Source organism: Xenopus tropicalis, chromosome 3, assembly GCF_000004195.4.
Source record: "Xenopus tropicalis strain Nigerian chromosome 3, UCB_Xtro_10.0, whole genome shotgun sequence".
In the NCBI taxonomy this organism is placed as follows: Eukaryota; Metazoa; Chordata; class Amphibia; order Anura; family Pipidae; genus Xenopus; species Xenopus tropicalis.
Genome location: NC_030679.2, coordinates 92,509,481 through 92,534,061, shown reverse-complemented (window position 1 = coordinate 92,534,061; position 24,581 = coordinate 92,509,481). Strand labels below are relative to the sequence as shown.

The 24,581-nt window shown below is 41.5% G+C and overlaps 2 protein-coding genes across 10 annotated transcripts in view; one reads left to right on the top strand and one right to left on the bottom strand.

The window, feature by feature from the left end:
- Window positions 1-3,817: 3,817 nt before the first annotated feature.
- Window positions 3,818-24,213, bottom strand: cd276 (CD276 molecule). 4 transcript variants are annotated; one of them, XM_031899131.1, is made up of 8 exons: window positions 15,439-15,877; window positions 13,550-13,617; window positions 10,045-10,392; window positions 8,873-9,169; window positions 8,575-8,715; window positions 8,411-8,449; window positions 7,350-7,385; window positions 3,818-4,587 (listed from the first exon to the last, which is right to left on the bottom strand). In XM_031899131.1, the coding sequence occupies exons 2-8, from the start codon at window positions 13,587-13,589 to the stop codon at window positions 4,580-4,582; spliced, it is 909 nt and encodes a 302-aa protein (XP_031754991.1). In that variant the 5' UTR covers window positions 13,590-13,617; window positions 15,439-15,877; the 3' UTR covers window positions 3,818-4,579. The 4 variants fall into 4 exon arrangements, with proteins under 4 accessions (XP_031754991.1, XP_031754989.1, XP_031754990.1 ...); XM_031899129.1 differs by lacking the exons at window positions 3,818-4,587; window positions 15,439-15,877 and adding exons at window positions 4,789-4,890; window positions 24,124-24,213; XM_031899130.1 differs by lacking the exons at window positions 3,818-4,587; window positions 15,439-15,877 and adding exons at window positions 4,789-4,890; window positions 16,624-16,643.
- Window positions 24,139-24,581, top strand: part of nptn (neuroplastin) — a 40,662-nt gene continuing 40,219 nt past the window's right edge. For 4 of the 6 annotated variants that reach the window (XM_031897995.1, XM_012966684.3, XM_012966681.3 and 1 more), the window contains exon 1: window positions 24,266-24,465. In XM_031897995.1, coding sequence (XP_031753855.1) covers window positions 24,366-24,465 — 100 coding nt within the window. In that variant the 5' untranslated portion in view covers window positions 24,266-24,365. Of the gene's footprint in view, window positions 24,466-24,581 lie in introns of all 6 variants that reach the window. The other 2 variants (XM_012966685.2, NM_001044493.1) reach the window with 2 other exon arrangements.

The following is a 24,581-nucleotide window of genomic DNA, read 5'->3' as shown; positions in this document are numbered from 1 at the left end:
CAGATCTAAATCCAATCGAGAATCTGTGGCAAGATCTGAAAACTGCTGTTCACAAACGCTGTCCATCTAATCTGACTGAGCTGGAGCTGTTTTGCAAAGAAGAATGGGCAAGGATTTCAGGCTCTAGATGCGCAAAGCTGGTAGAGACATACCCTAAAAGCCTGGCAGCTGTTATTGCAGCAAAAGGTGGTTCTACAAAGTATTGACTCAGGGGGCTGAATAATTACGCACACCCCACTTTGCAGTTATTTATTTGTAAAAAAATGTTTGGAATCATGTATGATTTTCGTTCCACTTCTCACGTGTACACCACTTTGTATTGGTCTTTCATGTGGAATTCCAATAAAATTGATTCATGTTTGTGGCTGTAATGTGACAAAATGTGGAAAAATTCAAGGGAGCCGAATACTTTTGCAAGCCACTGTACATGGTGGACAGCTAACAAAAAATGGACAATTGGGCATTTGTAAACCAGAACCGGCCCCTTTATATTACAAACTTTTTTAGACCCCTATAAGGTCCCCCTATCTGAATGGTTTCGCACGAGACAGGTTTTGCACTTTGTACAATCTCAATGGAGTTTATTTAACCAACATGACAAGTCAGAGACCTTTTTTGAGAAGTGGTGTCTAAAAAACCCTAAACATAGGAAATCGGTCTCCCTGTTATACAGTGGCTTTTTCCCAGACGACAAAGCTACAAGTCTTTCATACGTAACGGCATGGCAAACTGACTTACAAACCAGCCTGTAACTAGAAGACCGGGAATCTATATGGTTAACGGTTAAAAGTTTCTCACGCAATGTTTCTCTTCTGGAGGCTAATTATAAAGTGCTCTTTAGGTGGTACCTAGTCCCAGGTCGTATAGCTAAATTTTTGCCCACAGCCGACCCAAGATGTTTCCGGGGATGTGATCAGACAGGCTCGATGTTCCATATATGGTGGTCTTGCCCTAAAGCCCAGAGATTCTGGATAAGAGTTTTTACCATGGTTCATTCAATTTTTGGGACCTCGGTCCCTAAACATCTAACTATTGCCCTATTATGTCACAAACCTGATGCTCTCACAATAAAACATTTTCAACTTTTAACAGTTATCATGACGGTAGCTAAACCTATCATCGCAAAAGCATGGAAAACGAAACAAATCCCGTTTGAAGCTCTCAAAAACAAAGTTGATGGAATCATGGCCATGGAAAAAATGTCTAGTATTTTATCGGACTCGCATAAGCAATTTATTAAAATCTGGGAGCCATGGCTCGTGTATAGATATGGAGAAGCCTATCCTACTTCTCTCCTATCTCTGTAACCTTAACATAAAATAACACTATCATAGATATCGCCCACAGATATATAACGGTTTTTCTGTCTGGTCGGATCCCCAAGTAAAAATCGTAAAAATCATAGCTACTTACCCTGTCTATTGTATATAGTTCTAGTTATTCAGTTTTTAAATATAATAAAGTGAGGGATCCAGGGTGCCCCATGGAGAACCCCCTGGCCCCCGACGGAAATATTTCAGACTACTTACTAAACTATGTTTACAACCTGTATCCCATCATAAAGCTTTGGTACTTTATGACATTGTAACTATGCTTGTATATACGGTGATATTTGGAAAGTAGCCTGTATGTCTTTTGCTTTTTCAAATAAAAAACAAATTGAAATAAAAAAAAAAATATACAAAAAATGAGCATTGCAAAGTACTCCATTATATATATATATATATATATATATATATATATATATATATATATATATATATGCAATACATTTATATAAATGTACTGGAACAAGAACAGCACTCCTAGGAGTAACACTAAAAATTTTCAAGTAAAAAAATCTATTCTACCCTGCCCCAATAATTGTCCTATCCTGCAAACCATCGATAGCCGCATAGTGGATGCTTCCCCTGCATCGCCGTATCGCCTTTTTTCAAATGACCAGAAGCCAAGTTTTAACAGGTATTTTCTAATAAAGCATTCAAAATAAAAAATGGTTTGCAGCATAGGGCAATTATTGGGGCAGGGTAGAATAGATTTTTTACTTAAAAATTTTTAGTGTTACTTTTCCTTTTAAGAATTGTGAGCAAAATGTAAATGAAACTTTCGGTCTCACACAGAAACCTTCATCAGGAATGAAAAACAATCTATATATAGGAATTTGAAAGCATCTCAGTATGGATTATTTATCCATGTACTCCAGGAGAAAGCATAATGGAATATCTGTTGCACTGATTAAACATCTCAAGCTTATTATGTCATTTAAATGACTGTTCTGTGACCAGCCCTTTTACATTTTAAGCCACTATTTTGAGACACTGTGTGCACCCCCCTCAGAGATAAGCTGACAAACTAATGCAACTCTAACTGTAACTGGAATTAAAAGACAGAGCTGTCTATTGGTTATTGTGCAATCTCAGTGTCTCAAATTAGGCAGGAAGCAGACTTTATAAAAATAGGATATATTTTATAGAGACCTGCAATGTGCAGGGGTATAGTTTCTCTTGAAGACCTGGTGTTTTGACATAAAAAAAAAAACAGGAAGATGGACAGACAGACAGCCAACAAGGTATTCAAATTTACAGTCAGGTATGGGGAGGTCAGAGACACTGCTACGTTCAAAATAACAACATCAGCACGATCTAACTACCTGGTCATGCTGCAAAATAAACATTTATTTTGACCTTTTGCTTTTCCAGCTAAAAAATAAGTTTAAAAAAAAAACAACCAACCTTTTTGTGTATGCATGTGTGTACACTTCAGACACAGACAATAGACATACTGAGCAGGACCATGACTGCCAAGTAATATATTATTTGCAGGAGCTGGACACCATGACATACCTATCAGGTACAACTCAATGATCAAACACTAACTGATATCCATAGGTGGCAAGTAAGTGCTCCCAGTATAGCCTCTGAATCACTGCATGCACAGAACTTTTCTGATCATGTTTTAGCACATGTGCATAATTGCTGAGCAGTTTCAGCCATTAGCCTAAAGCTGGCTGTGCACGTTACAATTTTGATCTTTCCTGCGACCATTGGTCATTAGTACCCTCCATTAACATTCAGGGCTGAATCATCAGTTATGGAGATAGAACCAACAGGAATTCTACCCCTATCTGAGGAGTCAGCCCTAAACGCAGCTTTTGCTCATGTTGCCTTCAACGGTGCCCAATCAAAATCTGATTGAGACGACAGATATCCAAGTCTTTTGCGGATATCTGTTTGTTTGGTCAATCCACCATGCATGCACCAAATATCGTACGAAACGTTGCTTTGTACAATAATATGGGTGCATATATGTCCAGCTTAAGGACCTGCAGAGCACAGATCAGCACAGGTAAAGCTTCATTTAGGGTTTCCATTCCAGCTTCTGTTCTATACGGAGTACTAGTGACCTTTTAACGCCACTGGGTTCCAACAGCAGCCCAAGTCAAAACACACAGAGAAATCCAGACACACAAAATATTTTGAACTGGTCTATAGATACTGGACAAAATCACAATGATCAAATATTAAAGAGGTATTATATCCCCTTGGTCAACATGGTGCAATCACAGGGCTTACACTGAATTAACCACACAAGGACCAATCATAGAGTAGCTTCAGTTTTGTTTGTCCTGTTTAGCTTACAATTTTTGGGATTTAAGCAATAGGCAAAAAATAAATCCAGCACTGGCCCTATCCACTGCACTCACATTACACAAGGGGGTACTCCATTTAAGCATTAAACTGCTATTTAAACATTGTCCAGTCTTGAGCAGGTCAGCCTAGAAGTGCATATACCATATGAAAACACATAACAATGAACATTGCAATTATATCTGCTAGTATATTCAAGTATTCATGCGATATTTTAACATAATGAAAAAACAGCAAAACATTATCTGCAGCGCTTTTAATTACTTGCATTTGTCAGAAGGTAGCAGCGACCTATGTAACAATGCTATATGTAAAGGGCGAGGTGGCAGCTCGCTGTTGGCTTTACCAGTGTAAATAGAGTCTGCAGCAAAATAAATAAAACATTAAAAAAATTCTACCAATGTTAATTGTATTTTACACCATTGGTCTTGACAGGGCAGATAATGGATTGCAAAGGCACACGTATATTTTTGTATTTTCCCATTTTATCCGACCAGCAGATTTTTAGAAGGAAATAATAAAATCTTTATAGTCTCACTCTTTCATATGGATAGGTAGCACAGACATTCCCTGACTCCCTTGTCTTCCAAACAGGTCAGTGCATCCTACAAAGATCTGCTTCAAGCATTCCTCATCTTTCAGACATTTGGCAACATCAAAGAGGCTCATTTTCATCCGATGATCCACAGTCAGAATGGAAGTGGGATGCTGAGCACCTTTAAGTTATTATAGAGAAATATGCACCATTCTGCATCCTAAGCAATCAAACATTAATAGATTTTCTAACAATAAATCGTAAAGGTCTTCAGAAAATAAAGAGGGCTGCCACCTTCCACACGGTTCTTGGCATTATTTTTGATAGGAGGTGGTTGCCTGTACCATTTAGCCCTTTCCAATAAAGTGCTTTGAATTATGCTGCTCCAGAATCTGTTTCAGGTCCCTTAAAAAAAAAAAAAAAAAAAAAAGAGGGAATTTATACACTATTCCGTGAATCACCCTCCTTTAAAAAAAAAACACCATAAAATTCTTATAAAAAGCCTAAAAAAAATCCTGTAATAAATTGATTGATAAGGTATAAAAGCAGGCAACATCCTGCAAGCCTTTTATGTAGAAAATGAGTTCAGTGAAAAATCTATGCCGATTCCAGTGTGTTGTAGTTTTGAGCCCTTCGTCATTTTTGAGTAATGTGCATATGATGAATGCAACTTCACTCTGCTTCATTCTAAATATGGTGCATCATCATCTGAAAGACAGGGAAGAAAGTTAGATGTGTCCAATATGAATTCCCTTTCATTTGGCTCAGGCTAATCAAGAGTTCTGGATAATATTTCCTACACACCAGCCAAAACAGCAAAAGGCAACTGCACATTTTCTCATACAGGTATTGGACCCTTTATCTGGAAACTCATTTTCCAGAAAGTTCCGAATTATGGAAAGACCATCTCCCATAGACTCCATTTTAATCAAATAATTCACATTTTTAAAAACTATTTCCTTTTTCTCTGTAATAAAACAGTACCTTGTACTTGATCACAACAGAGATATAATTAATCCTTATTAGAGCAAAAACAGAACTACTCTTAGACTACAGCTTAGAATATTGCCTTGGATATACAGTCCCAATAGAAAAATGATGTGTTGCGTTGCATCAAGTTGAACTAGCTGCTTAATTATAGCCAAATCCATCTGCTTTTAGTATAATGTATAGCAGTTAGTCTAAGAAAAGCAGCACCTAGTCTTCAACTTTTATGTTAACGATCTCTGTATGAACAAACCCATCCCCTCACTAAGCTACTGCATGTGTCAGGCTTGGAGACAAGGAGCAGAAATTATACAGAGGGCTTATCTGTGGAGTTGAAATTGGTTTTATACAAAGAATGGTTCAGCAGAAACAGGAAGTTAGAAATAGAAAGCAGTTTCTTGTTTAGCACAAGAAATAAAAATAAATAAAACAAAAGGCAAAAGTTCAGCAAAAGCCCCATTCATTGTTGTTTGTGTTGAGGATTGGGGGGGGGGGGGGGGGGAGGGAATGACTTTTTATTGAACGCTGATAGAAAAATGTAGTTAATCTATAACATATTAAAAGTTGATACAAAGTCTGTATACACCCTTATACAATACACCCCTTAACCTGGATGGCTATCACTATTTATGTTTATACTTTGTTTTTTCCTGCTTGATTTTCAATGGGAGTGGAATCAAGTAAATGAAGTGATAAAAAGCAAAAAAATGTGCTTATACATAATTAACAAAAATGATGCTTGTATGGAAAACTATATTTATTGAAAGCCTATCTACAGGGTGGGCCATTTATATGGATACACCTTAACATAATGGGAATCCATTCCCATTATGTTAAGGTGTATCCATATAAATGGCCCACCCTGTATATCTATTTTGTTCACTTCACACGCCATCTAGTGTTACATTTTTGTAGTACTAACTGACCGAAACATTGCACTGTACTTATGACTGAATAAATAATTTTGATTTATTTACTCAAGACCCATGAGAGCAGAACTTTTTTTTTTCTTTTGCTTCTTTTTCTTTTTTGCACCCAGGCAGCTGTTTTTTTAACATTGTTTCATGTGCACCTCTGAGGTGTGTGTATATATGCAAGTATATATTGTTTTCCCTCCTTTAATAGCTTACTGAGGCTCTTTAATAGGCTCTTTAGTGAATCTAAGGAGAAATGGTAGAGTAGTCAGGCTTTTTAAACTTTTGAGAGAGTGCAGATCTTGTTAAAAAAAAAAAAAAAAAAAAAAAAAAAAAAGAAAAGGTAGGTCTAGTGGGGCAGAATGCACATATCTGTGAAGTGGAAATATTAGTAATTATATAAAGGAGGCTAATTCTGGGCTGATCCAATTCAATCAATTTGCTTTATGAACAAAGGTTCTAGGGGCAGAATGCTTTACTGCTAGAATTAGATAAAAGGGGGCCATACATGTTACGGGTGGGCGATATCAGGTGAATTCAGGCTAATTCGGTCATTTGGCCCTGGGGCCAAACAATCGAATTAGAACTCCGGTAACAGGCACAGTTGGTTCGGAGACCGCGTCAACAGCCGATGCGGTCCCTGATCTGACTTAATTTTTTAACCTGCTCGATCAATATCTGGCTGATTTCGGGCCAGATGTCGGTCGGTCAGGTCCATCATTTGTGCCCCTACATGGGCCGATAAGCTAGCAAATCAGTCAAAGGGAATAGGTTATTGCCATGATTATAACTGCCAGTAGTTTCTGTTTAAGCTCTGTGTAATAATTCAATATAATGACTTAAGATCTTGCCTAGAGTGTAAGGCATGACAGGATATTACTAGAAGCAATGCAAAAACAGATGGCACCAGTTATAGGAACAACAAGCCTTTTTTAAAAAAAATAAAATAAAAAACAGGCTGTAATATAAAAAGAACATTGGTCAGTTCTAAACAAAAAATAAACAAATAAAATATTTGAGGTTAGGTTGACTCTCTAGACTACAATCCTTATGCTACTGCTCAGTATATTTTGACCAGATTATTTTACCCTCAAAAGTGTTTGTTTTATAAGCATCTAGTATTAAACGTGGCTGCATTAAAGCTCACATCTGCATCCTGTAACATGATCTATGAACATTTGCAAGGAAGATAATTGTTTATATAATACACAGTGCCACAGGAAAGAGACAAAGATTGGACAGGAAATGCTAAGGAAGCAGACTTACCCTCTCCGGCCGAAGAGACTTTCAAAGGCTGCATAGCTGTAACACAAGTGGACAAGGATCATAAAGAGTATACATAAGAAAGATATTAAACTGTGATTGAGGAAAGGGAGAACTATGGTTTAAGTGGTCATCAGATCAAGTAGGATTACAAACTTAAGAAATGGAGACAATAAGGGCTTATGCATACATATTAATTGCTGCTAATTAGATCAGAAATTGCTTTAATTAGCCTGGGCACATTATGGCAAATAAATAAATAAATGATACAGTGAAGAAAGGGAAAAAAACGTTTTGGGAAAAAGACACAATGGGGCTGATTCACTAAAGGTCAAAAAAACGAGTGCTATTTATAACAATGGGGCTGATTCACTAAAGGTAAAAAAAAAGTGCTATTTATAGTATGCATTAAAAATATTATCACTTCTTATTTTTTGCAAGTTAACGATCCATTCACTAAAAGGACACTTGTCTGAATTAAGAAGTGATGTTCTTGGCGTTATTTATCTGGCAATGAGTGATTTTAAGCGATATTTTAACGCATGCGCGATAATATCCGCTGTGTGCGATATTTTTCGCCGCACTTGATATTAGCGCACGCTATAACGCACGTAGCAGTTACTTTCTGAAAACTACTTTTCTGAAAATTACCATTTCCCTGAAAACACAAGCATGCATCACTCTAGGAAGATCGCATACTTGAAAAAATCCAACTGCAAACTCCATCTTGTCACCACAGACAATCACCAGCTGCAATTTTGTTCAGTAATGCCTACTCCTGGGAGGCGTTAAGTTCCACAGTAATTATCGCCACATTTTACGCGTTTAACGCTTCATACGTGTTTGTGAATCATGCATTAGTATTATTGCTATGCGATAAAAATAACGCATTGCGATAATGCACTTTTTAACGCATGCGATATGAGTGTTAACGCGTGCGAAATTACGTTGATGAATTATTATTTATCACATGCTTTTTAACGCAAAAAAGTATGCGATAAGCGTTAACGACCTTTAGTGAATTGGCCCCAATGTCTTTTTGGTAAATATAGTATAGCTTTTACCTGTTTTGAGTTCTCCATTTTCCTCATGTTCTTCATTCCCTGTATAAAATGACAAACTTTTACAAAAACAGGACAATATCTGCTACAGATCACCCAATGATTTTCTCTTTTTACACTCCTATTCCCACTAAGAAATACAGAAATGATAGAAAAGAGCATGGTACCTGCATCTTCTTGTTCTTCCTCGCACGTTTGTTTCAGGTGTTTTCTGCATACGCAAGCTAGAGCAACAAGCAAACATAGTAGACAAATAGACAGCCCCACTGTCACCCAAAGGACTACTGGGGGGAAGGAAAGGTGCTGACCTATAAAAAAAAAAAAAAAAAGACATTAAAATATAATACATGGTTACAAACACAGGTCATTGCAACACAATGCATTACAGTAGCAGGGGTTCACATGACAGGGACAAGGTGTGCTGAACCAGCATGCCCTTTGATAAATGGTCTGCCACACACTTACCAGTGACAGTAAGGGATGCATGAGTCTCCTCTTGCAAGACAGGATTAAACACAAGGCAGGTGTAAGTGTCGCTTGTCTCCAGAATGACACTTAGAGAACTCTGGACATGGAATAGACCTTTCTCATTAGCCACCTGTGAAGTTGTGACATTCTCTGTCATGTTTTTTCCTTCCCCGTTTTGCCAGAGTATATCGGCCTCTGGGTATCCATCATAGGTATGACAAGTCACTGTCACTTGATCACCAGGTTTCAGTGCTTCACTAGGTTCCAAGTGCAAAGTAGGCTTGGTGAAAGAAGCTGCAATTTGGGGGGAGGAAGAGAGAAAACACACTACTTGAGACATTACAATGGTTGTTGAAAATTAACTTTCCAAAATTCTGCTACCGATAATGGAATCTGATTGAAAAGTTCTGAAAATCAGTGTAGTTTACATGATATGTCTGTACAGAATCAGTTATATGGTGCACAATTTAAATCACCGGAGGGTGCAAACACAAGGTGCCTAGGTTCAATAAATTGGCCTGACTAATGTCACTACATGATCTAATATCTACAGTGTGTAATTAGCCTTATTAAAGGGCATGTAAAGGCTGCAGCATCTCTTTAATTACATGGGATTCCTTCTCCTCCTTCAACCCACTTTAGCTCTTGGCCAACTGAGCATGCCCAGTTCTTCTCAACTCAGGTTATCAAACATGCCCTCCAGTCTAGCAGCCAATGAAGAGATGGCACTGCTGGTTTCCACAGAAACTTTGTTCTAGCTGTGCACTCTGGTGGAGAAATGTGTTTTTTTTTGTCCTACCAATCTCCTGTCCAGAGCGTTTAACGGTTAGAGGGCATAATCCAAACAGGACTTTTTTATATTAGTAAATATTAGTAAATTCTGCCTGCGTAATCCTACATCCTTCATTGCATGAACTTTAAAGCGCACATGTGCTGTCTGCAGATGTAAATGTCACTGATGATGAGAGGGAAAATGACTGCCTGGTGAAAGCTGCTATGTGTTTTAGGAAAATGTGATGGTGCTGGCGAAAGGAGAGGATATATGCAATACAAATGGTGTGGTTTGGGGGGGAGATGATGTTCCCAGCTTATATACATGGTAGGAAAATGTTGGCTTTACGTGTCCTTTAAGTTAGAGAGACAATACATATTACAATTCTTATACTCACCCCCAACCTGTAGACTCACAGAAGCATAGCTTGAGTTCTGGACATTAACGAAGCAGATATAAATGCCTTCATCAATCAGTTGGACTCGTTGGAGAAGCAGAGACATGTTGCCCTTGGACAGCTCTTCATGGAAGAGTCCAATGCGGTCCTTATATTGCGGGGGTTGGTTTTCTTGTAGATCCTCTCCCAGGACAAAGCCATAATCCTGCTGCTGGTTTGGTAACTTCCAAAACACACTAAGATTCTTGGGGGAAAAGCCCTCTGATGGAGTGAACCAGCAGGGTAAAATTACATCTTTATCCAGCAGCCCTGTGACAGGTAACTCAGGAACGCGCAGGTCAATGGCCTCTGAAGCAAATAAAAGTGATGGTTATAAGAATTTTCTTATAGCTGACACTTATGACACTGGCATATAACACTCCTTTAGATCAGCTTATGAGAGTACACGGTTGGCTGGGATAGTTTAGGCTGTTTTGTATGAAATTCTCTATGTTCAATGTATAAACCCATTTATTGTATAAATTGTATTGTATAAACACTACGGAATATGCTGGCACTTTATAAATAATAATAGTAATTATTATACTTCCATAGAACTTCTACACAGTATAAGTCGAAAGTGACATCACAACATGTCTCAATGTGTATATCACTAAAACGACAGGTACTTCATGGTGCTGGGGATGAGTGGGCTGCTTCTACCAAAGAGTATAGGGGTTAAAACATGAAGTGGTCATGCTGCTGCAAACACAAATTTCTTGTGCAGGTATAGGAACTATTATCTAGAATGCTTGAAACCTGCAGTTTTCCAGACAGATCTCTGTCATTTGTATCTCCATGCCTTAAGTCTGCTAAAATTCATTCAAACACTAAATAAACCCAATAGGCTTGTTTTGCCACCATTGTTTTGCATAGATTAATGCAGCTTAGTTACCATCAAGTACTGTACTGTTTTATTATTACAGGAAAAAGGAAATCTTTTAAAAAAGAGAAGTAAATTGATTTTGGCATTTACTGCTAATAGATTTGCCACATTAGTGCCACCTAGAACACTATATTTATTCAGCAGAAAGCTTTACTATACCCGGGTAAAGAGCCCTAAAAGCTCCCTCCGATAGCAGCTGCCATTTAAGCTTGGTCTAGGTAGCTTCCTGCTGCAGCTATAGCCATTGGAAGCTCAGATCACACACTAAGGGAGGGGGAGTGAGTTCTTATGCATTCTTATGGAAGGGGGAGAGGGTGAGAGGAGAGAACTGAGCAGACTTGTGCCCCAAACCTGAAGGAGCCCTAAAAGAGAGAAAGTCTGATACGGAAGAACATGTTTACAAAAAAAGGAGACAAAAAATCCTGTGTTTCTTTTAAAAGTTAACTCATTGCAGCATTTCTGGGAGTGCTAATGGCTTTATTTACATAGACCTTTCTAATAAAGCTTACTTCTCCTCTCCTTTCCTGTTGCCCCTCCCCCCCCCCCATTAGGAATGTGTGATCTAAGCCAATCAGCAGAAAGCTTCCTCATAGTCTTACAAACTGCACATGTACACCGGTCTTGGTGTAGGACCGTGGCATTATGGAAATTTTCTTTACAGAGCTCAGAGTTTTTTTTTTCCCTATGGCTTCTGATTATCTGAACGGGAGAAATATGGGGAGACTTAAGTTTGAGAGGACTGAAGGTATGCCTGCATCTTGAGAGTAACTCTTTATTAGCCTTTCCTTCTCCTTTAAAATGGAGTTTATGGGAAATAGCCTTTCCATAATTCAGAGCTTTCTGGATAACATGTCTCTGGATAACAGACTCCGTACCTGTACTATGAAGTACTTGGCAGACTGCCCTTTGTTACAATGTCTATTCATCCCACAGACTAGTATTTAAAAAGCCATGTCTATGTACACTTCTTATACACCTATAACAAAAAAAGTTTATTTGCTCTATAGGAAGTGCAATTTAAAACAATTGATTCAGAAATGCTGGGTTAATTATACATTTTTTGGGAGAGTGCATGGTCCTGTTCTGAATATTATGAATCACTGCAACACCAAGCCAGGTGTCTAGTGAATGCATGGACCATCTATAACTTATGTTAGTCAGTGGGGGAAAGCATACAAGACATGAGCTTTTCTGGATTATGGGAGATATTTGCTATATTTGTATGGCAATGCTAAAAGGCTTTACTGCAATGTGGGGCTAGGCTATTTAATCCTAATTAAAAGAATTATGTGTGTTAGAAGACACACAAAATATAGCTTGCTTGTGTTGCATTTTCAGTTCCTTCTTGCACTTCAGGCAGTCTTACTGGACATTATGTGTTCTTTACAGGTGCTTCCTGCCATGGTGTGAGTGCTTTGCTCTATGGGATCAAGGCAGATCAATGAGCAGTAAAACTTAATCTTTATTATTCTGTTTGATCACCCAGAGTTCATCTCTTTCAAGCAGCTGTATAGCAACTCTATATTTTCAAGCCTGTATTCATTTACTTACTATTCTAAAGGTGAACAGTAGGTGTAGTATAGAAAAAGAAATAATATATGCATCAGTATCCCCAATAAAATGTCTGTAAAATGTCAGCTAATAAATGACAACTTTAAGATACCCGCATTACACCTGTTTGGTGAGCTTAACCAGGTATTTGCTGCAATTATTCTAATAACACAAGATCAGCAAACTCTAGTAGTTCTGTAACTAAAATACAGCAGAACTAAAATGCAAGATTCTCAGGGGAGGGCCAAACCACGTGATCTGCTGTAAAACAGTCCCCCCCACCCCCACCTTCCTACCTTAAACTTCACTGCCAACTAGGTTGTAGGTGTAAGTGGGCAGAGGGGGAATGCTGTCCTCGGGTGTGCTGAGCCCCTCAAAGATTTTTTTTTGAGGATGAGGGCACATCGCTTTCTAGCTACAACACTAAACCCTATCAGGGGATTTATTGTTATGGGTAACATTTGCCAATGATGCTATATAATCATTGCTAAAAACAATATTAAAAAACAAAAAAAAAAAAAACAAACAACATTATTAGCCATGGAAGATTCAAATTAACCATTAAGAATCAAACCTTCATTTACTAATTTCAGCTATTAGTCTTTATTATTCTAAGTGCAATAAAAGCAGTAATAGCTAACTAATCAGCTGCTTTGGGTTCCAGCACCAGCAATTATTATTAGGGCTCTGGCACACGGGGAGATTAGTCGCCCAAGACAAAGCTCCCTTGTCACGGGCGACTAATCTCCCCGAACTACCAAGCCACCGGTGAAAATGTAAGTCACCGGTGGGATGGCACACGCTGCGAAGGCAATTTCTGCAAATCAACGAAATTGCATCTAAATTGTAACACATTCCGCAGCGATTTACAGAGATTATAATCAGACCTTGAGCCCCTCAGCTTACAGCCTAGGGTCTATTACACATACACACAATCATGATTTTTATTAGAAGCTAATTAACCTGCTTTTATATTTTGTGGGTGGGTGTAAATGTTAATATATGGTTTCTGATAAAAGTGAGACTTACCTGTCAAAGAAAGGAGGAGCAGCAAGCACAATGGAGCCATGTCCTGGTATCAGGTATATGATTTAGAACTGGGAAAACAAGTAAAAGGTAACATACACTTAGTAGTAACTCAACAGAAAATTTTATGCAAACAAGTAGTAAAGGTGCCATAAATGTTCCAGAGAAAAATACTGAATATTAATTTATAGTAGGCTAAATGTGAATAAAAATGCTTAATAGCATTCAAGCAATACAGTGGTCTCCATGTCTTAGTGTCCCAAAGACATTCGGCAATGGCATTCTCAAGTGAGCCCTAATTAGATGGAGAGCTCACCATAACAGGAAGCTTGTTTTTTTCTAGTTATTACCTAGTATACTGCTTCCTACTGTTTTAGTATACACTTGGTTAAACCATTCACTCAAAGGCCTTGTGCAACCTTGAGCAAAAACGTACTATCACATTCCAGCCTGCTAGGTCCCATGTACAGTGTCCCTTTTGATCACTGGCTTGTACATGTTACATGTAAAGTAGTGTTGTTCTGTAAGCAAATGTTTTACTTTACTTATCGTTGTTCTTGCATGTAAGTGAGGAATCCCTTTTCCCACTACACAGCAGCCTACTTCCATTTTTGTTTTCAGGATCAGCCACTGATCCACAAAACAATACAAGATTAAATGCCTTATCTCTGAGCATAATAAAAAAAAAAAAGAATTAAGCTTGAGAATGCACCTCTATATAAACAACCCCCTTCCCTCATTTACAGAAAAGAGGTGAAAGAGACTAGGAGTCTAAACAGACCTTAAAAGGTCTGTTCAGCAATATCAGATGGGGCAAATGATTGGATCACCGAAATGCAGGCTGTCAGGGCCAATTAGGTTCTCACCTGCGTAATCAATACCTTCCCATTTTTCAGCCAAATATTGTTTTGGCAGGCCCATCCGAGGGCCCAATCATGGGCTGATAAACTGCCGACTAGGTTTAAAGGTAAATCAGCAGCTTAAACCTGTCTGTGTATGGCCACTAATTGTTGCAATGTAAAGAAATACATGATACTGTGACAAATAAGGAGATAACGACTACACAATAGATTTGGAAGTGTGTGCGTTTTTTCCAAAAACCTTCTAAATGTCTACATTAACACTTCTCATATTCCATACTCAAGTTATTTGGCATTCAGGCGATAAAGATATCAGATTAATGAATCAACATACTGGTATTTGATGCTGAAAATGTCACCTTTCCTCAAAATGTGGGATTTTACTGCCATGTTATTTGTGCACGCCTATGCATTTTCTGGGTGTAAATACAGATGCAATGGCATAATTGGAATACACATATGGCTGGTTTCTTTTTTTACACACTGGCTAGAAAAAGGCTCAGAGGAACGCATCAAAAGGCAGAAGACAACACCACAACTATTAAACAGCAGCCAGATAACATCTCAGGGTTTGTATCTTGGCTGTACTGAAGAATAGCACGGTGTACATACAGAGCATTACTAATCTGAAGCAGCCTGTGCAGTGTGGGTGTAACAGTACCGGGTAGGACACTATATAAAGTGCAGTGTATGTGGCACACACAGGACTACACCCTGCCCACATCTGCTACCACAAAGCCACTTTTTCTTCTCACTCATGGAGCCATAAATCCAATGATTATGTACACAATAACAGCACAGAAAGTAAATCTAACCGAATGAGACTCTATACCTAATAGCTGTTTGGGGCCTGTGAGATTCTTTTGATTTTAGAGAAGTTTGCACTATTGTTCCAACGCTCCCAGATCATGTGCCCCTAGCGCCACTCACACCCTCACCGCATCCCACAAAGAAACAGTACACACATAGCCATTCGGAAGAACCTCTATTCAGCTAATAAACACATCTGGCGACGTATCTATGAGAGCATACCTGGAAAGCCTCTGGGTTCACAGCGGTAACCGGCTATTAGAACAGCAACAGAACCATCTAACAGTTTCACTTCTGTGCCCTGCGGCAGGGGCTCCCTCCCGCTCCTCACCGTCAAGGTTTTTAATGCTTGCTAGAAAATGTCCGGCACAAAGAGCAGAATTGGTCCACTCGCCACCAGACAGATCCCGAACCACAGGAAACACTCACTTCCTCCCACTCACAGGGGACTCCATGACTGCTCTTCCCCCTCCTGTAGATATCACAGCCACTGAACGCTGGAGAGGCGCGCTATTCCCATTGGCTGCTGTGAGCTCACAAAAGCAGTCAGGGTAAGGATTAGAGTTGCCGACGCTCCGGTTAATGGTTGGGGGCTATACAGATAGTGGGAATAAACCCTTTATGGAAACAGCGGAGACTGGGTGGGCCGGTGGGGATATAGATAAAAGCAAGTTAATGACTATAATTACACTCAGGCCTAGTCACTAGTCAGTAACAAAAACATGTAGCTAAATGAAATGCAAAAAATGGGGCTATGTTTGGGTTTAACCCGGCCCCTAACCCTTATGCCTAATAAAAATTCGTGATCCCCATTATCCCCTAACTCTTTATATCAACATACATACATAATTCTCATACATGATGCCAGGCAATAGTGCTTCTCAATTGCAATATGCAGTTACTGAGTCAATCCCTGTACCCTGGTCATTGTAGTAATTGCTTAAGTTATTGCTTAAAGTTATACAGTCATGATTTTTATGGTATACTTTTTATTTCTTAATTACACTATTTACTTAGCAAATAATTCACTCTACCATTCAATATGTTATTCTTGAACCAACAAATGTATCTTTTAGTTGTAATATTGGTGTGTAGGCAGCCATTTCAGTGCATTGTGCCTGAGTCTGAGCTTTCAGAAGGAGCCAGCGCTACACATTAGAACTGCTTTCAAATAAGCTATGGTTTCTCCTACACCCAAGTAAATGGAGGAGTCCCAAGCCGGACTTGGATTTCTCACTATTGAGTGCTATTCTGATATTTACTGGAAGCTGCTATCTTGCTACCTTCCTATTGATTGCAATGCAGGATTCTGCTGGAGAAGCCCTAATAAGGTATGGGTTTTGAAGAAAACATGTTTTCCCATGACAATATTCCTTTAATAACATGAAGTTTTTCAGATATACAGACCAGGGCCGCCATCAGGGGGGTACAGCCGTCCCGGGCCCAGACGATTTTAACTTCGCGCTCCTCCGGCGAGGCCCTTCCTTTATGACACCTCGGCGCTTCTGAGTGCCGAAAGAAGCCAGGCTCTTTTATAAGGTTGCGCCCCGTGCGTACTGACGTGAATGTACGCACGGGGCGCAACCAATAGGATCACCCGCTGACCACCAATGACAGGGCCCGGAATTGATTTAAGGGGGCCCGAGCTAGTAAGAAAACTTTAGCACGGCCGGGCCCCCTTAAATCAATTCCGGGCCCTGTCATTGGTGGTCAGCGGGTGATCCTATTGGTTGCACCCCGTGCGTACATTCACGTCAGTACGCACGGGGCGCAACCTTATAAAAGAGCCTGGCTTCTTTCAGCACTCAGAAGCGCCGAGGTGTCATAAAGGAAGGGCCTCGCCGGAGGAGCGCGAAGCCGCCGCCAAGGAGGAGCCGCCGCACAAGGCTCTGGCTACCAATGTACTGGGGGAAGGGGGGCACAGCTGGCTACCAATGTACTGGGGGAAGGGGGGCACAGCTGGCTACCAATGTACTGGGGGAAGGGGGGCACAGCTGGCTACCAATGTACTGGGGGAAGGGGGGCACAGCTGGCTACCAATGTACTGGGGGAAGGGGGGCACAGCTGGCTACCAATGTACTGGGGGAAGGGGGGTACAGCTGGCTACCAATGTACTGGGGGGGCACAGCTGGCTACCAATGTACTGGGGGGGGCCCTGCTGGCTACCATGTATTAGGGGGGCCCTGCTAGCTACCAATGTACTGGGGGGGGCACTGCTGGCTACCATGTATTAGGGGGGCCCTGCTGGCTACCAATGTCTCATATCTGTGAGTCCTTTGTACTGGTGGGAGGGGGGCCCAGAAATTTTTTTTGTGAGGGGCCCCGTGATTTCTGATGGCGGCCCTGATACAGACAAAACTTTTTGAAAGTGAAATCCAGGGACTCCTATAAAAATCCAGATCATGAAACACCTGCGGTCCTCAAACTACAGCCCCCCGCTGCCAGGGTCAGACTGGGCCACCTGGACTCCGCTGCATCCTCACCCCTGGCAGCGGAGAGAGGGCTCAGCGGGGAGCGGGACGGGGGAGCTGTGAGGGAGGACAGATGGCAGACTGGGGGGAACTGAAACAGTAGGAGCACTGGAGACAGGAGGGTGGACTGATGAACGGAGCGTGGGGGTGAGGGGTTGGGGGTAATGCGACCAGTTTGGGCCACAGTTTGACGATGCCGGGGGGGTTGGGTGAAATGCGACTAGATTGGGCCACAGTTTGACGACGCCGGGGGGTTGGGTGGAATGCGACCAGATTGGGCCACAGTTTGACGATGATGGGGGGAGGGGGGGGGGGTGATAGCGGTCCGGCACCCCAACAGTCTGAGGGGCCCTTGATACAGCCCCTTGGTTCAGAAGTTTGAGGACCCCTGATGTAGACCATGCCTACATTTTACCACTTTCGTTGACCAGTCCCACTCCAGGTCACAGCCACAGAGTTCCATTTAATAAAATGAGAAAAAAAATAGTAGGTCCTTCCAACGGACACGAGGGCACCCACTCCGTTTAGAAGAAGGGAGGTTCCATTTAAATATTCTGAAAGGATTTTTTACTGTGAGAGCTGTGAAGTTGTGGAATTCCCTCCCCGAATCAGTCGTGCTGGCTGATACATTATATAACTTTAAGAAGGGGCTGGATGGATTCTTAGCAAGTGAGGGAATACAGGGTTATGGGAGATAACTCTTAGTACATGTTGATCCAGGTACTGGTCCGATTGCCATCTTGGAGTCAGGAAGGAATTTTTTCCCCTCTGCAGCAAATTAGAGAGGCTTCAGATGGGGTTTTTTGCCTTCCTCTGGATCAACTAGTAGTTAGGCAGGTTAGATATAGGCGTTATGGTTGAACGAGATGGACGTATGTCTTTTTTCAACCCAACTTACTATGTTACTATGTTACTTAGCAACTTATGTCACAATGCTGCTACTACCACAGTGCTGGTGCTGGTAAAAGCAGCTCTCTTAGCGCAAGGGTTTCTCTCAGCCCTGCATTTTTCAGGCAGGCTGAGAGAAGCAGATCCGCTTGCCTACACTCCTCCATGTAGGCAAGCGGATCTGTTTCCAAACCTTTATATCAGTTTAGTTGTTTTGAGATAGTTCCCCAGAAATTACATTTTTTTTCCAGTGCTTGTCATTTTTTTCTCACCCTAGGGCAACTAATTAGGAGGGGTCACCAACTCTTTATACTATTCTAATGTGATACAATAGTTTATGCATTTCTTATATTTTGCCCTGCTAATCAGAATACCTGTGTTACATTAAAGGCAGCTGCTATAATTGATACAATAGTTGCAATTATTCCATAGATGCTGCTTAGAAATATATCAACTCATGTAGCAGATTGTAACAGTTCAGAGACTGCACCTGGATTACTGACCTGCCAGGGTGAAACACTATTATTAGAACAATCTTTGCCATATATATATAGTTAACAAAAATGTGCAGCTGAAGAGATATTCACCTCAGATTCATCCCTCTGCTGATCCTTCATATCTGCACAGACCCTGTGCTGGGGGTCAGTGACCCCTATAAAAACTACAGTTGCTTTTTTTACTTCTTTATAAGTCATGCATAGTACTGGCAGCAGCCTTAATTCCTACTGGCTGTGTCTCCTGTTAGTCTGACATTGCTTCCTATGCCTGTGACAGAAACTGGATTTTCTAACACACTGAGGGCAGTTAGTGGTTTTTTAAATCTTTGGTTATTTGTCCAATAAGCATCTTTTTAAGAGACCATGTTGTAAGCCAAAACATAAAATGTCTGTCTAATTTATTAGTTGTTCCCAAACATCCCCAACACACAGCAATGACATCAGGAAACATTAGTGGCTCAGGAAAGCTCTAATTGGCTGTCCAGGCATAATGGGCAGATCAGGGTGTGGTCATTCACATACAGGTCATTTTATTTTTCATTGGAGCCCCATTTGTTGGCATGGCCCTCCACCCTGTGGCCCAGGTGAAAAAGGGGTTAACAACTGAAGCCCCCTGGGGAATGGGACCTGTTAACTTAGTAGTAAAAGGCCCCATAATTCCTGACAGCCCTGGCACTGCTGGCAAGACAAAATTCAGATGTCACTGGAAAAAACTAAAAAATGGAGAATAGGAAAAAACAGAATATACTGGAGCGTTCCAATAAATATATAGACCCTTGTGTCACACACTCACACCATCTCAGCATTAAAGGATTCTGAAACACATTATTCCAAGATTATTCCATTATGCCACCTTTTATTGCCTGTTAAGGTAAAAGAGACCAGCAAGATTTTAAATTACAAATCCATTTCTTATGTATATGGAATACAAGTATGATCAACTATTAGTTGGTGACAAAACAGCATGGATGTCCACTACACTTTACCCTTCTCACAATCACTTATGCACACGTTTGATGAATGTGTGGCACTTTTAAACCACTTTTACGGGCTTTTATTAGGTTTGGAATAATGTGTTTGAGAATCCTTTCATGCTGACACTGTGTTAGTGTATGACACAAGGATGTACTGTATATATATTTATTTGAATGCTACACTATATTATGTTTTTTCCCTTTTCTACATTTTGAGTTTTTTCCAGTGACCTATCTGAATTTTGGAACTTTAAGAGGTTGGAGAGAGTCCAAGTGTCTGTGGAATGGGAATAACACTAAACTTGAGACTCTGTGTTCTAATTATACTGCTGGCATGACAAACAAGAATACCTGAGTCGGTGTCCAGAAGAAAGAGAGTACTAGGACACTTAAAAAAACTCCCAACAGCAGCCATCTTGGGGAGCAGTCCAGGGAAGCAACAAAAGGGGGACTAGCAGAGATCAACAGAAAGGAGAGACCTGAAAACCCAAACAAGTTACTGCTCAGAAACAAAGCCCAGGAGGATCCCAGCACCCTTGGGGAGAGCGTAAGTTCATAGTCAATGCATTTTAGATGGTTTCAAAACTCTTTTAAGCACCAAAGGTTGCTTACACACAGGACGTTGCAAATCTTTTCCGCAGGTGACAAAATTCTAGACAATACCTGCTACTTCACATTAGCTGGAATCACTACATATAAATTACATGTAGTGATTCCAGATAATTGTTTAAAAATGCCTCCTTTCTGCATTTTTGAGGGATTAAGTAATTCCAACTATATTGGAATTTTGTCAGGTGCTTTACTGCCCACAGGAAACGTGATTTTCTACCAGGCAATGAAGCACCCAGTGTAACAGGGCCCTTAATACAGCCATTTGGAGGGATCTAGGATGTAGGCTAATCACCCTTTAGCAATTATTAGAGCAACTGGTCTTATTTAGTACCTGCTAATTTAAAACAACTGTTTTACACAGAACATTTGTGCTAGGCTTGGTAATAATGTAGGCCTAATGTAACGATAAAGTAATGTAATGACTTATTTATGTCCAACTAGAGTTTTTCTCTTATTTATAATCATTGATTCCTCTTTTATTCAAAAATTCTGATAAATCCACTACACTTTATTTCCACCCCAGTAACATGCAGGCACCTGCAGGACCCCTGGGGAGAGAACCCCAGTGGGCCCTTCACCCCCCAGTCCGACCCTGTGCCCACCCGTGTACTCTTCTCCCTGCCCACAGGTAACAGAGAAGCTGGGGTGGGGAATTTATTACTTCAGAGGAATCAGACCTCGTGGTCTGGGCCACCCTGCGACTACGGGATCTGTTTCCTCTATAGTTACACGACTGCTAGTAGACCCTAGCTGGCTCTGAGATATGCTGCTGTTTAATCAGTTGTATCTCAGTAGTTACACTTCTAAAAGGACTGTGGCCTCCTACTTTAAGGGCTCCGGCACACGGGGAGATTAGTCGCCCGCGGCAAAACTCCCTGTTCGTGGGCGACTAATCTCCCCGAGTTGCCTACCCCTGCCATCCCACGGGCGAACATGTAAGTCGCCGGCGGGATGGCAGACGTGGCGGACTCGCGAGTCTTTTTCGGCGATATGCGCGAAATCGCGCCGCCGCGTCTGCCATCCCACCAGCGACTTACATGTTCACCGGTGGGATGGCAGGGGTAGGCAACTCGGGGAGATTAGTCGCCCGCGAACAGGGAGTTTTGCCCGACTAATCTCCCCGTGTGCCAGAGCCCTAAAGGGGTTGTTCACCTTTGTACAACATTCACAAATGTTGGGGGGGGGGGGTCAGTCGTTGGTCTTACAAAAACAAAGACAAAGAAATAAATTACAACAAATAAAAAAAAACTACAGGTGGCAAAAGTGTTACCACACAGGGACTGGGCCACCAGGAAAAAAATCAGACCAGGCCCAGACCTGATCCCCACAGGGCGCCGACCGTCTCCCTCCCCCAACACTCTGAAGGAAAGTTACACTTCTTTGGGGGAGGGGGGCCCTGCAGGGGCAATGTAAAGGATGCAACAGTGGCCCATTGTGGGGTGCAGGGGCCCCTGAGGCAGTAGCCCTGGTGGGCCCTGCATCCCCCAGTCCAACCCTAAACATATACTTATATATACTTAATTATAACAATGAGAAATTGAACAAAAAGAAACAAATATATTCAGCGTAGCATTGCATGGATACATTTTAGATTATATCACACAAATCGTATCACTGGGCTATAGTCAGGCCGGCTAGGCCTGGCAATCCATGGATTCTGGCAAATGCCAGAGGGCCTGCTGTAAATTGCCATAGACAGTCACTATTTAGTGGGCTGATGGGGTTGTTTGGGCCTCTGTGTACTTAGAATACCATGGCCTACTTTGATTCCTAGTCCAAACCTGGCCATAGTGAATCATACATTGTCCAGTACTGCAGTGGTTAAATATATTGGATAAGCAAATGATTCATTCAGGGTCAGACTGGGCTGCTGGGAAAAATCCTGGTGGGCCCCGGTGGCCCAGACACGACTCTTGCCGGCGCTCCCCCTGCCCGACCGTTCCTCCCCAGATGCGTTAAACTTACGAACACTCAGGGGAGGACGTTGGGGGGAGGGGTTAGGGGACGCGGCTGATGGGGCCCTGCACACCCCAGTCCGACCCTGGATCCATTCCTGCTTCTTGACACGACATAGCCAGTTCTTCAGGGTCGTAACTACAGAGGAAGCAGACCCAGCGATTGCAGGGCAGCCCAGTATTGTCCTAATTAATGAGCAACTTCAATATATGTTAGTAGAATAGGCCAACTTATCAAGGTTTTGGTGCACTAAACTGAATTTGCTAAGGGGCCCAGTAACATCTTTACGCCACTGCAGTTCTACAGCCAAGACTCTTATTCCCACAATGGTTTGATTTTTCCAGGCCAGTTAAGCAAATGCCTTTGGCTATGTTGTTTGCAGGTGGAACCAAGAGTATACTGCTTTTAATAACAATCAGATTTACAAATAACAAAACCACGTTTAAAGGAATAGTAACACCAAAAAATGAAAGTGTATAAAAATAATTACGATATTATGTACTGTTGCCCTCTGCAGGTACAGCTGGTGTGTTTGCCTCAGAAAGACTACTATAGTTTATATAAACAAAGCTGCTGTGTAGCCATGGGGGCAGCCATTCAAAGGAGAAAAGGCACAGGCACATAGCAGATAACAGATAAAGCCCCATTATATTCTACAGAGCTTATCTGTTATCTCAGGGGTCTCAAACTCGCGGCCCTCGGTACAATATTTTGTGGCCCGCACCAACGCCTTCTCAAAAGCAATCAATGGATTGCGATTTTTATTGCGATTCAAGGGATAATGCAAGGCACGGCAGGCGGGAGCTGCTGATTGCGGAAATGACGTTATGCCATCATAAGGAGCTAATTGTGCACACAGAACATCTTCCCATAATAACTGTTATGATGGCATAACGTCATTTCCGCAATCAGCAGCTCCCGCCCGCCGTGCCTTGCATTATCCCTTGAAAGACAATTTTTTGTGAAATCCCTTATGCGGCCCAGCCTCATCCTGACTTTGCCTCCTGCGGCCCCCAGGTAAATTGAGTTTGAGCCCCCTGTGTTATCTGCTATGTAACCTGTGCCTTTTCTCCTTTTTTCCAGGTTGAATGGCTGCCCCCATGGCTACACAGCAGCTTATTTATATAAACTATAGTACTGTTAGTCTAGCAAAAACACAACTTTACCTGTGCAGGGTAACAGTACATTATATTATAAATACTTTAATACACTTTAATTTTTGGTGTTACTGTTCCTTTAATGAAGATTCTTTAATTACCCAAAAACACTGATGAGGTTCACCTTTAATATATAACCCTAGACCAATTATAATATAGTTTCCACTATCGAAACACTAACATTTGTTTCAAATTTGAAAACCTTAACATGTATTGTAAATATTCTTATAAGGAAAGGCACTTCTTTGCTCAGCCCTTCATAGAACACCTTTAAATGTAGCCTTATTACTTCTTTTATGTGCCTAATGGGTATAATAAATGCTCGCATACACTCATTTCATTGCCTACTCACCCCCCAACCACAAACACACTCTGAATGCGCCCGACTACCGAGCATGGTTAAGGCGCGGACTCCCGCTTCCGGCGGACACACGCAACGGCTCCCCCCGGTTTTGCTGATCCTGCTGCAGGTGAATCTCGCGAGTTTGAGTGCTGATTGAGGGAGGAGACGAGGGGGAGCGGCGGACACCGGACTCCAGGCCAGAGAGACTAGTTACTGAGCCTCGTTGGCTGGGTCTCACACTCCGTGCGCATATGGCCCGCTCAAACCACCCTCCCCTGTCCGCCATCCTTCCCTTGGGGCTGCTCTTGGGTTACTGCGGCCTCTTCCCGGGACCGGCTTGTGCTCAGAACGGTAATGTGGGCGTGTGGGGTCGGTGTTGCTTGGGGACACAGAGGGCATTGCTGCACTGTACGGGAACTTGCGGCTTAACTCAGAGTAGGGAGGGAGGGTGCGCACGTCTCAAATTA